This window comes from Adelges cooleyi, unplaced genomic scaffold (genome assembly GCF_023614345.1).
Source record: "Adelges cooleyi isolate 19-005CV unplaced genomic scaffold, UGA_ACOO_1.1 ACOO_flye_CR_arks_rails_tigmint_CR_PRNA_167, whole genome shotgun sequence".
NCBI lineage: Eukaryota > Metazoa > Arthropoda > Insecta > Hemiptera > Adelgidae > Adelges > Adelges cooleyi.
Window position 1 is genome coordinate 3,042,462 of NW_026095824.1, and position 17,041 is coordinate 3,059,502.

The following is a 17,041-nucleotide window of genomic DNA, read 5'->3' on the forward strand; positions in this document are numbered from 1 at the left end:
CCCTATCCACCGGGATAGTATTTCGTAATAATAGGGCAAGGTGAGGGAATTGCGGCCACTTAAGCGGGAATTGAAATGTCTTTGGAGCTGAAAGTCCAGAAATTCCGTTTAACTATAAACTTGTTAGGCGTTAAGTATATAAGTTTCAGATTTTTTAAATTAAGTTTAAATACAAGCATCGGACAGAGAAAACTGGAGGCAAGGATGTATGTCGGGATGGTCCTAGTGGCCGAGTTTACCAAAGAAGAAGAAGAAGACTGTTAATTTAAAGATGAGTTTTATTTTGGAAAAATATTACAACAAAAGTGATAAAAAAAATTGATAGTTATTTTTGGTGGGGAAAAAGTTGTTTATTATTTTGAAACATCTGGTATTAGGTTCTGGTAACAACAGTTATCAAATTATGTGCTCATCTAAATTTTAGCTATCATATTTTAAGAGCTATGCCACTGACCTGTATTACCCACTGGCCGTCATTACCCAATCTTCGCTAAAGTGCAAAAGAATGTTTTCTAACATCAAATTTATATTTTATTCTACACAAAAGTTTCACATTAAACGCAGACATATATAATTATTGAATTTAGATTTAGTCAATCACAAGGTGTGTAATACTGGCAAAGTGCTAAAATGTATACCTAGTTTATTTTATTTTTTATTTTTATAAATATACATTTTAAGTATAAACTTCTAATAAAACATATTACTGATACTTGTCACGGTTAACTCTAAAAAAACAGTATAATACATAGTAATACTTTTTTTTTTGGGGGGGGGGTTAAATGTAATTAACTAATGAAATATTTTACAGATGACTAAATTACTTTGTTTTTTTTTTTAACGCATTAAAACAATTAAAACCGTCGATTTGACATCTTATCTAAAAACGGTTTACTATTCATATATATTACAATAACGCTTCTAAATATATTTTTATATATTTGATGATTTAAATCTTAAATGAACCATTACGGTGTCCACAACACGCACAGTATTAATTTAAATAAACATATTTTATTTTTTCACGTGCAGTCCATTCCGAGTAAAGATAATTGGTATTTTTTATTGTTTTAAAAATGGAAAATTATTCAAATTAATCGGGAAAAAACGCTAGTTAAAGTGAATTATAAATTTAAGTTTTAAGTATAACACAAAAAGACAACATAACGAGGCACGACCGGATCTCAGCATTTTGGTTTATTATCACAGTTTTGACATTTTCCATTAAATTACACTTGTAGTTGTTGTTTTTTTTTTTAAGAATTATATATTATTGAAATATTTTATCATGTGTAATAGGTAATCCAATCATAATTTGTATGGTTATTTGTGGTTAGGTATAATAATCAACTTTTATTTTTAAAAAAACAGATTTAAATAAAAATATATTAACTAAATAATGCCCAACTCTGGTTATATCTTATATTCAATTTATTTTATTTTATTAATTATTTCAATGTAAAAACACTGCAATTTTTAAAAAAATTTCAACTGGAGGCCCTTATAGGCTGTAAGAGACAGAAAGTTGATTCTATACTTGTTAGTTAGAGCTAATTTTAATTGCTTGAAATATCTCTTAACAAATTTTAAACAAAACTTGATTTGTGGTCTTCGGGCACCAGTTAAAATATATCAACTTGAAAGCATATAGCTTATATGGGGCATATCAATTATTTATACTTAAGGATACCTACCTATTAATTTAAGTTTGTTGTCCATAACCTAGAAATTAAAATATCGGTGAATAATTTAAAGTGGACTTTTCAACTTTTGACCCAAGAGGTATTATTATGACATCATATTGTTTCTGCTGATCGATACCAACGTCCAATCGATTCTACTTAATAAAGTCTTAAATTTTAATAATAAACGACAACCGAACAACCGTTGTGTGAAATAATAACAAAAAGAACACACAATATCGTTGTAAAAACAAACAAAGTCTTAGATTTAATTTGCAAATAAAATTTACCAGCACAAAGCAGACGGAGGAGAGCGCCAACTGGTTTGGAAAGCAGCCACTGTGTGCTATAAAAATAGTTTGGCAAAACAAATTTAAAAGTGAAAATAAAAATGTATGTGAAAAAAAATTGCATGCAATACAAACGTTGAATGGTCAATCTATTTTTAGCGTTTATTTATGTATTAAAGTTGCGCTTAAAACGATAAAACAAGACTTGTATTATTAAAATACCAAACGAATTACAAATTTTCAAATAACAGTAAAGTCATACCTTTTCAACTTTTTCTAGGATGAATGATGATTTTGTGATCGATAAAGAATTTTGTCCGGCGATTAATATTGTTTGTAGATCACAACGCGAAAAAAAATGATAATGGTTTATATATTATAAACTACAACGTTAGGTGTATAAATTTAAATTAAATTTAGTTTAGGCAATAGTAAGCGCCTTTGGGAAAGTTAGGTTAGGTTAGGTTAGGACCTTAGGTAACCTAGGTATACCAGGCCTGGTATACGTGGCGGCTTTTATTTTTTAACTTGTACTTATGTTGTCGAGTGGGTTTTTCCCAATACAGATAGGTCTTATTAAAACTGATATTTCAATAGCAGACAGGAACTGTAAAAATTCTGAAACGTTTTTTTAAAAATGTTATAACTATTATTTTTTGGTTTTTTTTTTTTTAAAGAAGATATATAACCAATGTTAATAAATATATAATATTAAAAACTGATGCACCCGTAAAAATTGAAAAAAAAAATATATGTATATTCTGTATTTGGCCGATCCCTGTTCAATGTGTTTAGAAGGTAAACATCGAGACTTTTGACCTAAAATTAGAAATTTAGAAGCATGCTAATGTTTTTTAGACATGACTCTTTCACAAGTGGCTGATAAAAACATTATCATGTCAGTAAACATCTATTGTATAATGTATAATAATATAAATACAATTATATATATATATATATATATATATATATATATATTATAAATGGGTTTGTTTGTAGAGAAATCATTTCCACAGCAGCCAATTTAGTCAGTATATTACCGCTATGGAAAAATTATATATTGTTTACTTGTTTAAGTACATATTATATGGGATTTCCACCAAGTTTCTTATTATGGAAGTTAGGTAAAGAAAACAAACTATTCGCGGTTATAAACAAAAATAACCAAAATAAAATTATTATCTAGATTAACTTCTAAACAAAGCTTGTTCAATAATCCAATAGATACTTTACTTAAATATGTATAACAAGTAACAAGATAATGTAAAATGGACTATAACTCAATAGTCATTATCAAGTGAAGTACTTGACTAGTTCCTACTAGAACTTACAATGTTTAGCGGTACAGTAGGGCTTTTAGTTGTCAGAGGAACATGGAAATCAGCTTTACTTAACAGCATATATTAAATATACATATACATATATAAATTTTTTTTAATTACCATCTTTAAATAATTTTTATGTAACGCTCCTTATTGTCGGTTCAACAACCTTGGATACACATTTTTCAAGCAACGCGTTAAAACTCCGACCGATATACAAAGGTAACGATACTACAATATCCAATTGAGAGACCGACTCCGACAAACATACGTCCTATTAATCATAATTATAGCAGTGTGATTAGATGATTAAATAAAAAATGAACATCAATTGATATATAGAATGCAATGTTTGTTCGAACGGCGAACAAACCTAAACAGAACACGTTAAATTGTAACAAGAAATAATTAAGTAATTAAGACCCACGACGATGTCTTGTGTGTAATTAGACTTGTCATGATAATTGCATTTTACCAACACAACACTTTGCAAAATCATGAACTAAACACAGTTTGTACAAAATACCGTCGTTGTTGAAATTAAAAACGCAAATTTTCGTTTTTAAATAATTGTTTTATTCCAAGTTAAACGACTTGTCTATGAAACGAAAATTATACAAAAACATTACAATATAATAATTACATTAACAATTTTTTTTTTTTTCATAAATAATATTACAAACATTGAAATTATAAAAAACCAGCGCATTACAACAGGATTACTCACATTTTCCACAACGGTCGAAGATAACAAAAAAAGTATATATGTATGTACGTTTAACACAAAAAAAGGAATGCATTATTTCTTATTATTTTACAACAAGAATAAAATGGTTAATTAAAAAAAAAAAAAACAATTTTCACAAAAAAAAAAAAATTTAAAGAGCACCTATTTTTTTTTTAAATAATATATATAATTTTTTTTATCGCTTATATGAAAATAACTATCATCGTACAAACTAATACTAATAAAACTCTCCTTTTTTACATAGTAATAGTTTTTTTCTTCTATATTTTGAATACATCACTTGGTTTTTTAAATTTTTATTTTGTTTAAGGTGTAATAGGCAAAAGGTTGGTCCCCAAGTCTAATATATAACACAATGAAACAAAAATAGAAAACGAAAAAAAATATATAATAATAATAATCTAACAAATTTGGACATCAAAATGGTAAGTAATTGAGCAACAAAATTATATAACTGGCATTATTTTCAATACTAATTTCTACATTTTGGCACCAATTACACAGTTTAAAACAAAAAAAAAAAAATTTTTAAAAATTATAATACACAGATTAATCTTTACAAATAATATATATATATTTTTTTTTTGGTATTCTGATAATAATAATAATAATAAAAAAATAAAATTTAACATTACTATCCTTAGATTGGTATTAGATATTTTTACAATCGACAACGGCTAGTCGTGTTTATTGCACGTACGTGTGTATAATTTCGACAAGCGCAAATAACAATTTACATTTTACATAACAGATAAAACTAAACACGTTTGATTTCTATAACAACATCAATGTTTAATATTATTATGATAATTAAAAAAAAAAACATATATGTGCGATAAGACGTATAACTAATACTCATCGGTTTTTTAAAAAATTGACTTATCACTAGGCGATAAGTGTAATAATTTTGAATGTCCTATTGTTGCCACTGATTTTTAACACCGTTTTCATTATCGTGTTAGATTTAAGGTTTTTTTTATTCATTATACATTATTATCTATTGGACAATGGAAATTACGACTAAAATTCATTGTGTTAATTTCATTAACTCGACGTGCTAAATACAAAAATCTAAGTACACAACATGAGATCTTCTTTCGAATAACCGTAAATTTTAATTTTAAAGATTTTACATCGACATTACGAGACTTATTAGGAACAATTGTCGCCTGTAAAGCGCGACAGTTAAAAACGCAAACGACCATAGTCCAATTGGTCGTGACGGTATTGTCGGTAATATCATCGGTTACGTATTCGGAAATTAAGTTTGGAACGGAACAATTTCAAAATAAAAAAATCAGGATAATTTAAATTTGGCCGAAAATTGTAAAAATACTATATAAAACGAAACAAGTGTACGTACAATTTTAAACGGGTACTCAGTAGTAACTGTTATTGGAATGCAAAATCTATATATTTTTAGCCATTCTAAATATACATATTATAAAATGTTGTTAAATGGTTTTACGACCTATATATCACTTATAGGTGGTAATGCTATTATTGTATTTTGTAAAAAATTGTTGTTTTCAAACACCTTTAGCGTTTGAAATGTATGTACGAATTAAGTCTATTTTTTTAATTATGTGATGTATAAAATATTAATATACAATTGTCGAAGAAAACGGCTTTTTTTCTGAAATAGCTAAAATTTATTAGCTATCTAAAACAACAACATTATTAACGATAACGTGTGGCGCTCGAGTTTTCAACTTAGCGTACCTTAATAGCTAAAATATAAATATAGGTACTGTTATTTATAAATTTATATAAATATATATATTCACAATTTTTTTTTTTAAACTAACTTTTAAGTCTTATCAGCCTTTTTAAATACTAAAATAATTTTATTATTTTAATAACTCCCTAATAAAATAAATACAATTTTTTTTTTTTTTAAACATTTTACTTATCACAATTCAGTATGCGAGCCAAACGGACTTCTAATCAGGTATACATACAATGTGTACCGAATGTCAAGGTGTCGTCGAAGACAGATCGACCACATCGTCATCGGGTCGCAACACTTTGTGCCAGAGTTTCCTCATCGACTTGTTTGCGTTTGTCAACAGGCAGAATACAAACTTTGGCGGTAGTTTTGTTTTGGACAACACGTCCGACTCGTTGACGGCCAATTCGCCCAAATCCGTTTGCGTGATGTTCTGCTGGACCGCTATGGTGCCCGTTATGTGAACGTCGTCGATCCAGAAATACGGCGTCACCTGTGCCTGGGTGTACAGCTTGTAAACAACGTCGGGCGAATAAACGATCGCCCAACCTTTGCAGTAAGTCGGATACCATCGTTTTGGGTATTCCGTGTAGGAAACTCTCCATTTGGAGCGATACGACCGTTTGACTATGGTGGATTCGGGTAGTTGGCACATAAGTAAATTACGTGCACCTAAGGGCGATATTTTGTGCAGTATTTCTAACAAATACGGAGCGTTGACGAACGTGTCGTCGTCGGTTTTGAGCAAATATCTGGCGCTCGGACAGTAGTACAACGTCCACTTGAGTACCATCACGTGTTTGTAGGTTAAATTACGGTAACAATCTACGAAGTCGCCTTGTACTATATCACTGTACACTTGGTTTTCCGCGATTATGTCGCTTTGCGTGACGTTCGACTCGGGCAGGCCCATGAAAAACAACGTCGGTATCATTTTCGCCCACGTGTCGCGTATGCTCTGCCGTTTGGCGCGATGACCGGGCGCCGTGTGAACCAACGCCATGATCAATTGTGTGTTGTTGTTGCACACTTTTTGGTTGATGACGAAATTGAACGACGGCAAATCGATCAGGGCGTGAAGATCCGAATCGGACAGAGATCGCTGTTCGAACGGCTTGGACGTTACGTTTTCTACGGTCAGTATACGGTACTCGACGTGACCCGAATGGGCTTCTTGGGTGTCGACGATTTTGCTCCATACCGACCACAAGGTAAATGTAATTATCGTTAAGATGCCGACCGATAAAATAAATGAATACAATCGTCCTATCATGGCATCTCTTCTGGATGGTTCTGTTCTGCAAAAAAAAATTTCAATCGAAATTTATTTCTATGCGATTTTTTGTAAGTGCAAAAAATGATTTACTCGTGACGTTAACAAATAATAATTAGCTATTAATGGTATACCATTATAGGTGGATAAATTTGATAAATAAGAAACGAAAAAGAAGAAATGTACGATTATAAGACGTAATTCTTTCATACGGGCAGACTTATTTACGAATTAAATTATTACCGAGGAAAAAAATTAGGTAACGAAATTTATAATATATGTATATTAATATGAATTATACTAAATGTATAAAACATAACAAAAAAAAAAATATACACATACTCACAATATTCAGTTTTCAACATCAGGTCAAAGGGAGGTCATTGAACTTAGCGACGGTATATTAATGAACCTAGAAAAAAAAATGTTATTTTACAATTAATTACAAATAAATTTATTCAACGAAAAAAATTTTAATTTTAAATAATTTTTATTAAATTAGCTTTTAAGGCGAGAAAATCCTATTTAAAAACATATATTATGTATAAAAAAAAAGTTTTAACAATTATCGCCCATCTCATTTTTTTTCAATTAGATTTTCTGCGATTGTATTGAAAAAAATCAATTAGTTTTTGGAAAACGGCGAATCTCTTTTCCTATTTTTTTTTTTGACATCGATACACGCGACACGGATACTGTTTCTATGAAGTGTTCGTTATACGTACAAAACACAACAATCTATTGTTAATGTATATAATATGTACATATATTATTTTATACTATACTCATTATGCATGTGTGCGTATACATATGTGCAAACAATACAAAAAAATATATATTTATATAGGCACAACTATGTGGTTTAGTATATGTTATAGGAATCATCCGACGAAACAATAATTCGAAACACAATGTCATTTTTTTTTTTTTTACCGATTACATCATTATTAATTTTTATTTTCCCCCTTTTTCGTTATGGTCTACGAACATGATTTATACGTCACGGTTAGCGTCGATGGATAATTATTATTTGCAGTGGGTACTACGACTACTGTACCATGTCCGGGTTTTGAATTACTTTCACCGCTTGTCGAAGTCGTCTACGTTAATTTGTGTGATTGACCACAACTAATGATTTTCCTATCGGGTTGTCCGTTTTTGAATCGAAAGATATATTATTTGGTAAACTAAAATTTTGCATGGTCGGTTCGGACTTGTGACCTCAAAATTGAAGAAAGAAAAAAAACCAGTCCAACAAGTTTATGTAAATTAAATAAACCAGAAATATATTAATAGAATTCTAATAAGGTATTACGAGAAAATAATAATAATTTGTATTCTAGCAATAGAAACGATTATTTAAACAACTCGTGTTGAATTATTTATATTATAGAATTTCACCGACAGTTTATATTTTGTATTCTTCGCTACGCACTCAATTAACTCGGTTAGATAATATTTATACATACCGCAAATATAATTTCATAAAAGTACATATTTAATAACGTTGCTAAATGTAAGCTGCTGTTAACGGTATTATACTGGACGTTTCAGTATTAACTATTAAGTTTTAAACAAAGACGATGATTCGTGCGTAAAACCCCGTTAACGTAGTATAGGTATACAACTCGGTCAATAGTTCCAAGCTAAAGAATAGAATGCTATGTTTATGAGAGACAGCAAAAAAGCCTTTAGAATAATGATATCTTTTCACACTGGCCAGTGTAATGAATACCTATTCATAATTATTAATACTGTTTAAAAAAAAAAAACATTTTATAGAATATATTTTACAAAAGTAGACAATTAATTATGTCGCCCGTATCAAAACGTTTACGCAGATATTTTTAATTTGTTTGTTCTTCTATCGAATTAATACACACTAGTTGTGCAATCTCAAGAGGAATCATGCATTTTTATGTCTTTGTACACTAATTAAAAAAAAAAGCAACAAAAGATAATTCTTGTGAACAAATTATAATAATTGCATTTTATTGGAAACCGACCAATTAATAATCGTCGAATAACTAAAAAGGATAGCCCGTTTTACAGATAACAATCATTACTACAGTTTATTAGAGCGTGTTACAATTATTTCAATTTATTACACCGACGCTACCTGAGTGTTTCATCGTAATCCGACAGTGAATATCTGAACTTTGATAAAAAAATACTTTGAGTGGCTAATTCATTCGATGATTTAAAAATATTTTAAAAAAAAAAACTGTTAAAATCTCATTAAAAAAAACACAATTTTGTTATTTTTAAAAAAAATATTTAAAAAATTCTACTAAAAACAAAATACAAACACTGTCAACACTTTTACTTATTTTACTTGAGAAACGAACCAGGCACACAATATTACGCAATAATAATATTGTCTACAATAGCAATGACATATATTATAAACCGTGCTCGTACTTAAAATATTCTACACTGTCAAGGACAAGTACAACAATGACATCGATTTGAAAATATATTAAAACGGGTATTTCACCAGCATTTATGTTGAAAAACAACGTTTATTTAAACGGATACAAATCAATATTTTAATAATTTCAGTAATGTTTAGTAATTGTTGTTAAGTTTTTCTTAAAGAAAAAATGTAGGTTAAGCCAGATAAAAGATCTATTAAGATGTGTACCTATTATCTCTGATAACCGTAGGGCGGCGGCGGAATGTGTGGCATGCCAGAGCAAGAATAAATTCAAGAATTGACGGCCACGGTCGACCGTTAATAAAACCGCGGACGGTGCGCGGTGCAGACAATGACCGACAACGATAAAATCACAATAATATTAAAATGTATTTACTAGGCTAGGTGCGGCGCGCGATAACGTACGCACGGGACGCCGCGATTGATGACTTACCGAAATCGATGGAGCCGACGGCGGTCCGGTTTGTGGAGGAGGCTGGTTGTGCTGGCTGGCCCGCAGACGTTTGTCATCCGGCCGGAGTAGCGACACTCAATGATGGCATCATAGCTGCTGGCTGCGGGGCCGATAGCGATAGCACGGGCAACGGCGGCGGCGGCGGACGACTATCGGACGCGACACGCGATACGTTCGACGACGACGTTCCACAGATACAGCAGACACATTTGCCCAATTAGATACCTAATATGATATAAATCCGACTTTCAAACCAGATGACTATATATAATTGTAACCGACTGCATTGATTTCGGTTCGCGTATTTCGAAAACGACGGCGGCGACCGGAGACGACGACTGCGGGCACACCGAGAGGAAAAAAAACTGCCAACGCCATGACGCGCGCCGAGAGAGTGGGGTGTGTGCCGGCCGTGGCGGTAGTGGTGGAACACCACGCAGCGAGCGGTCGGCCGGCCGCGGCGTGGTGTCCGGCAGCTGCGGGTCCGGGGGGGGGCGGGAGCGTCGCGATACGAGCGTACGCTTTTAAAACTGTAAGATCGCCGACATATACCTTATTACTCACCGACAGTGTGACCAGCCGCGGGGGTGGTGGCGTACGCGACGATCGCGCCGCGAGATAAGCGGCGGCACACCGGGCGGAAGCCCGGCGGCGCCGACGTGCCGCCCCCGGGGCGACTCTGTAACGGTCATTTGCATAATAATAATAATATCAAAAAAAAAACCAAAAAGGTTTCCCTTATGTATTCTTCACTTAGGACCCCAAACTGATAAATTACACCGTCTTTCGGTAGCAGCAGAAAATTGTAATCGATACCATAATATTGTGTGGCAACCTCACCCAAAAGTAAATACGTACTATAATAGCATTGAATTATGAAATAATCGATTCGCCGAATCGTCTTGCGGGGCACACTAATGGAAAAAGTATACATTACACTCATTAATATAGACCGGGCTGGTATTTTCTGCACGCATAGGTGTGGCATGCAAACACTGTCGTCTGTCACATCACACACACACACACACAACAAAGCAGCACAAACAATGGGGGAAAAAACAATATAAACAGGTATACGCCGCAGATTCCCGTTAGTTTTTGGCCAGTGAATGTTATTTTGTGGTTCATGGCGTTATTTCTGGTACTTCAATAAAATATCTATGTGTATTAATAGATAATATCCTCTGTGCACGTCCAATAATAACAAGTGGTTTCAACGGGTTAACTCGAATAAACACACAATATCCACCTCTTCAAGGAGAAACACCACATTATATAAATCACGTGTTGCTTTATGGCGCCTATACATACACTCGAAATGTTTTTTTTAATCGGAAATATGTATGTATTTTCTCAACCTCTCGGTATCGGCCAAGTATATAACATAATAACAACAATAATTTATAAATTATTTTTGCTAATGGTTTGAGTTGAACAGTTTTCAACAACCTTATCCATATGGCATAATAAATTGAATATTGACCTATTATAAAACCCAACATAGATCAATATTTGTGCGCTGCTAAGCAAAAGTGTCCACAATAATATTGTTATTTTTCTTAAAATTACAATAATTTTGTGACATTTTTGTCGCCAAGACGACCTTCTGTTCTAAAACCAAATCGAAAAACCGCGTTTAATTCATTTTAGAATATTATGTTAGCGACCTTTCTTATCTTTAAGATTCCACTAATTGACCGTGTTCCGGTCGACCTCCGTTTAGGAAGGTCACAAGAACATTCAATATCGATTATCGCCTTTGGGGGCTAATTGCAGAACGAATATAACAATTATAATTATCATTGTCATTTGTCGTACAAGCCAAGCCGTGTCGGCGTGACACATATTTTTCGAGTTTGAAATTAAATAGAATCTCACAATATGATTGCATTATCAATTACCAATATGTATGTACATCACATCCGTTCTAATTTCTCGAATAGATAAACTACATGAACTACACGCTCCGTTTCAAAAAAATAAAGAGCCTAGTCGGTTCTAAGAAACACTTGTACCGGCCAACACTCAAATGCAAAGATTGTAAAGTATTAAACGGTTAATTTTTTTTTGAAAAAAAGAACATCTCATTATCTTACCAATAAAGATAAACGTTAGACGATGGATGGTTACATAATTTCAAAAAATGTTCTCTATTACAATTTTCAGTGAGTATTATTACACGTGTCGCAAAATGATAAGAACAAAACACTTTAAAAAATAATTAAGTTTAAATACTTGCGTCATTAGAAACAACACTACATTAATAGTGGCGTCCATTTATCTTATTGAATTTTTGAATTTTGAACCAGTCTAAAAGCCAAAACAATGTGAATTCATTACAAGTGTTAGTATACGGTTAGCTTTATACGGTTTATATTAATTCAATTTAATAATAATATTATTGTACAGCAGCTAAACAGTAAAAAAATGTTTTTATTGTCAATATATTTTAAACAACACCTTACTGACATATCTACTACCTATTCAATAATGTCAAAAGACAATAGCTGATACTTTCTCAGCTCTGTACAGGCATTTCAAACGGCAATAACCATAATAGAATATCATAATAATAATAATATTATGATTTTCACGCCGGGGTGCGTTATGAATAAAGAACAACACGAATTCGTGATTAAAATATTGACATTTGGTTTTTTATTAGTAGGTAGTTTGGTACCTATTGAGCATACATATATATCATATGCGAACGTGCATTGCATTGCATAATCGATAATGTTAGTTTGTCTAAATCTAATCGAAAGTCAAATGGCAGTTATTAAAAGAATTATATTTCTTTCTCGTACTTACAAAAATTAAAAAAACACACTATTTGTTTAGGCCCATTCCAACAGAGTGATATCATTGATTTTTATGTAACAGACATGTATAGACATTGGCAGGTTATTAAAAGTAAGCTCGAAAATAATTCTTCTAGTATTCTTCAACTACGTTTAAATATTTATAATTATTTGCAAAATGTTAATATTGAAAAAATGAAGGTATTTTTCGATTTTGTATGCTTGATTTATACATGCAATGACCGTTATAATATTTGCTTTGTTAGCTCCTAAAATTCATAGAAATTTAAACAACAGAAACAGAAACGGATCAAATTAGTCTTTGAAATAAGTCGTAGATTTAGACAGTATCTAAAGAAATGTGTAAAAAAATAATAATGGTAAACATGCCGTACACGCATACATATGTGATACACGTGTAGCCGGTATTAGTAACACTAATTAATCACATTTATAATAAACTTTCATACGATGTACAATGGACAATGATCAATGAATGTAAAAAATACATCATTATATTATATTATTTGATGAAATCGCTGATAAAATATGATAATCGGTCATTGATTTACTTTCTATAAACGAACGGGAGATCTTACAAATGTATAATGTGTATGAAGAATAATAATAAGCATAATAAAAATGCATACAATGCATGCAATTAATAATAATAAACCTTATTATTGTAGTTATTTTGGTGTGGAAAATGTAATTTTATTTTTTTCATATTCAACATAAAAATACTGCCATTGTGTGCAAAAATACAATATATAGTCTATGCTTTGTTATGTGTACAGAATATACATATATGTACATATATATATATATATGTATATTTGACCAGTTTTTTCGATTAAGTGTAAAATAACATGTCAAGAACAATTAATCCACTTTAATGGACTACTTTAATATTTTTTAAACCGACAGTACTATTTATTTTGACTGTGAAAACTAAATAACTTCTAAACTAATTGCAAAATGTTTGCAGATTTGTAATCAACAAAAGTGTTATCGATTGAGGAAAAAAAAAAGGGTGTCTGGTAAAATAGATGTATGCCACATGTTGATAATATTGTCATTGCTGGTATCTAGAACATGCGTCACATTTTTGAAAGCAAAAAAAAACTATACAGTTTATCGTATAAAATACACCTCTTCAACTCGTAAAAGTGTTAAAAATTAATGAATTTTAAAAACCTCAACACTATCACAATAGCCTGCATTACCACCGCAGAATATTATACAATACTGCTGATTATTGTATTGTTTAAAAAATACAATATAGGCTGTTTAATGTATGTACGTGACACGACACACAATGATCCGTTAAACAATAGGAATGTAAAAATGATTCTTTAATGTTTACTTTTATTTGAAGCTATTAAAAAATTCAGATAGGCCATTTTAGAAGGAATCTTCCACGCCATGAGACGTTTTTAAATGTATACATATAGGTACAGGTTAGAACTAAAGGGTGTGACTCTCAATTGAGATTTGAGTTAGTTAATTGAATAAGGTCAGTTGTGACTGTTTTGATAATATTTTTAACTATCAAATATTATTTACATTTATAATCTACAAATTGTATTTAAAATCATTAATTAGAAGACTTTTATAGGGCCGGAATAACGGTTTTTTTTTTATAATTTATAAAATGTGATTAGGATAATAAATGTAATATTATTGCAATAACGTTATAGAAATACAAAACTAATTGCCAAATAATATATTACCGTATTATGCCGTTTTTCGATTAACGAACACGACTAAAGGTCTAATAGCCAAGGTCTAATTTCTAATCATTTTCACCATGCAGGTCATTTGATAACAGTTTAAAAATTTAACAGTTTAATAGTAGGTACCTGCATGTATAAATAGGTGCTTACATCATACCAATAAATAATTAAGGTAATTATATACTTTACGTTAAAAGATAATATGTTATCTAAAAGGTGAATGTATTAAAACAAATACCTATGTTATAACTTTTATTGACTATTCATTTCTTCCCTTTTAAAACAGAACTTGGCATTTGAAAGTAAACAAACGCGTTGAAAATATTTTTTATTTCGATCTATGTTCGTTGTAGATTGTATTACTATTACTATTTATTATTACTAAGCGTTATATAAACTATCGAAATTGTTATAAGTCATTAACTACTTAGGTAATAAGTATAACTTAATATTAATAGGTTATCTCGTGTGTGTGCATACTGTTTAGATAACCCTCGGAATTAATGCCAAACACCTAATGATAATAGTTAGGAATACCTGCAGTATATGATATGCTTATCTAGGTCAATTAATTTTTATAAATTAAGGTGCATTATATAATAAAAGGGAGACCAGTGGGGAAAGGAGGCTCAGTCAGCAAACATTACAAAGAGCCAAGCAAAATAACTACAAACAACGGTCGACATTAATCTTAAATAATATCACTCTTGAAATAATTATCAGTCAATCGAATTATAGGATTATTTACAATCGTAGAGGTTGATATACATTAAAAATAAATATACACGGTTATATATTGTCAACAAGCGGTCACGGTGCATGCGTCTGGCACGTATAGTCATTACAAGGAGTTTTTGCTTAATGTACAATTATCCACGGTATCGGTTAGCGGATAACGCCAACGTCGTTTATTCTAATTGGCTTACTGCTCAAATTTTTTTTTTAAAGCAAAGTTTTGGGAAAAAAATATACATTTATCGACTTAATTCATACACTACACTTGTTAGTTTGCTATTATAAATAACAATAGATTATCAAAATACATTAATAGTTTAATAATAAAACGTAATAAAACATGCAGCCGATTTCACCAACATCCTTTTTTTAAGGATTTAACTTATTGCCTTAATTATATTTAACAATTACTAACTGAAAATTGGGTTCCGTCGAGATTTGTTAGCCTTAACAGGTTCATCCTTATCACTTATCAGTTATCACATTTCATGATAACCAATGAGAACGTTGGAATCTAGGTAACCGCTTTGGTAACCCAAGTAACATAATATTCGTTAACTTAACAAATAGAATTTAATAATAATAATGTTATGATGAAATTTACTTAATTTAACCAGATGTTAAATTTAAATGAATTGTCAACTAACATTATGTTAAGAGGTATTTAATAATAGTTGGTGAAACCGGCTTAATGTGTTATTTCTTATTGATATTTTAAACGCTCTTTTACCTAGGGTTTATAATATACTACCGTCGGCTCTCCAGATGTGACCTGCCCACTCCGGTCTTATGCCTTTTGTAAACTGATCTATACTTCTTTTTCCATACAATTGTGTCAGCTGTTCATTTGATCTTCTCTCCCACACTGTCAGGGACTACAATCCTGTTTAATTTCGTCGTGCACACAGATTATATGATTTATCCGTTGTTCCTGAGGTATTTAAACACACAATAATATACCCAAATCCCATTGTCTACATTGCACATCTGACATTTGTACTCGCTATAACGAGCTACCTACTCATTAGTATTATTATATTATACTGAATACCTACTTTTGTATAATAGTTGAATTTATCGTATTGTACCTAAAATTATTCCAAAAGTGTGACAAAACATAAGCGTGGGAATCTTCTGGATGCCATCAACACTAGTGTTTAGGACCATATTCGATTAACCACGTGTGGCCTCTGTGGGAATAACCGCAGGTGACTGTTATAAGTTAATAATGTAAGCAACATTCTGATGTATACTCTTTATATAAACCTATGTTTAATACTTGAGTAATCTCATCCGGTTGTACTTGTTGTTAACGACGTTTTTATTGCCATAATGTTCGAACAGTTTAATGTATTATTAAAAAGTACTTGAATTGCGCTTAAAGTTTATATTCTAAATTGATAAATTTACCTTTTCCACAACTTGGTTATCTTGATACTGCAAGTCTTGGTACATTGATTCAGAAAACTAAAAAACAGAATTGCATTAGTTTGAGTGCCTAATTGCCGAGAACTTTTTAGTGTGACTTGGAACGAAGTAATTGTACTTACTTTTAACTTTTAAGTATGTAAATTTAAAGTATCTAAATGTAAGCAGTTTGAACATACTCGTTCTGTACACTGAATCAAATCTTAAAAGTAAATCTAATAGTAAAAATCACAGTTACACGATATATGTGTCTAATTAAACTAGATGGATCATTGTAGACTGATCAAGAATTTATTTAGGTATATATTAAAAAAACGGTTTTATTTCTTTAACAACCTACATTAATTATTAATCATATTATCTAAAGTTATGATAAATATATCATCGGTTATTTTACGAAATTGTA

At 31.0% G+C, this 17,041-nt stretch overlaps 1 protein-coding gene across 9 annotated transcripts; it reads right to left on the reverse strand.

Moving 5' to 3' along the window:
• Positions 1-3,847: 3,847 nt before the first annotated feature.
• Positions 3,848-16,886, reverse strand: LOC126832805 (beta-1,3-galactosyltransferase 5-like). Of its 9 annotated transcripts, none has more exons than XM_050563765.1 (4): positions 16,758-16,886; positions 16,618-16,674; positions 7,387-7,456; positions 3,848-7,069 (listed from the first exon to the last, which is right to left on the reverse strand). In XM_050563765.1, the coding sequence occupies exons 3-4, from the start codon at positions 7,407-7,409 to the stop codon at positions 6,019-6,021; spliced, it is 1,074 nt and encodes a 357-aa protein (XP_050419722.1). In that variant the 5' UTR covers positions 7,410-7,456; positions 16,618-16,674; positions 16,758-16,886; the 3' UTR covers positions 3,848-6,018. The 9 variants fall into 9 exon arrangements, with proteins under 9 accessions (XP_050419722.1, XP_050419729.1, XP_050419721.1 ...); XM_050563772.1 differs by having other exon boundaries at positions 7,391-7,456; positions 16,758-16,885; XM_050563764.1 differs by lacking the exons at positions 16,618-16,674; positions 16,758-16,886 and adding an exon at positions 9,915-10,312.
• Positions 16,887-17,041: the final 155 nt, after the last annotated feature.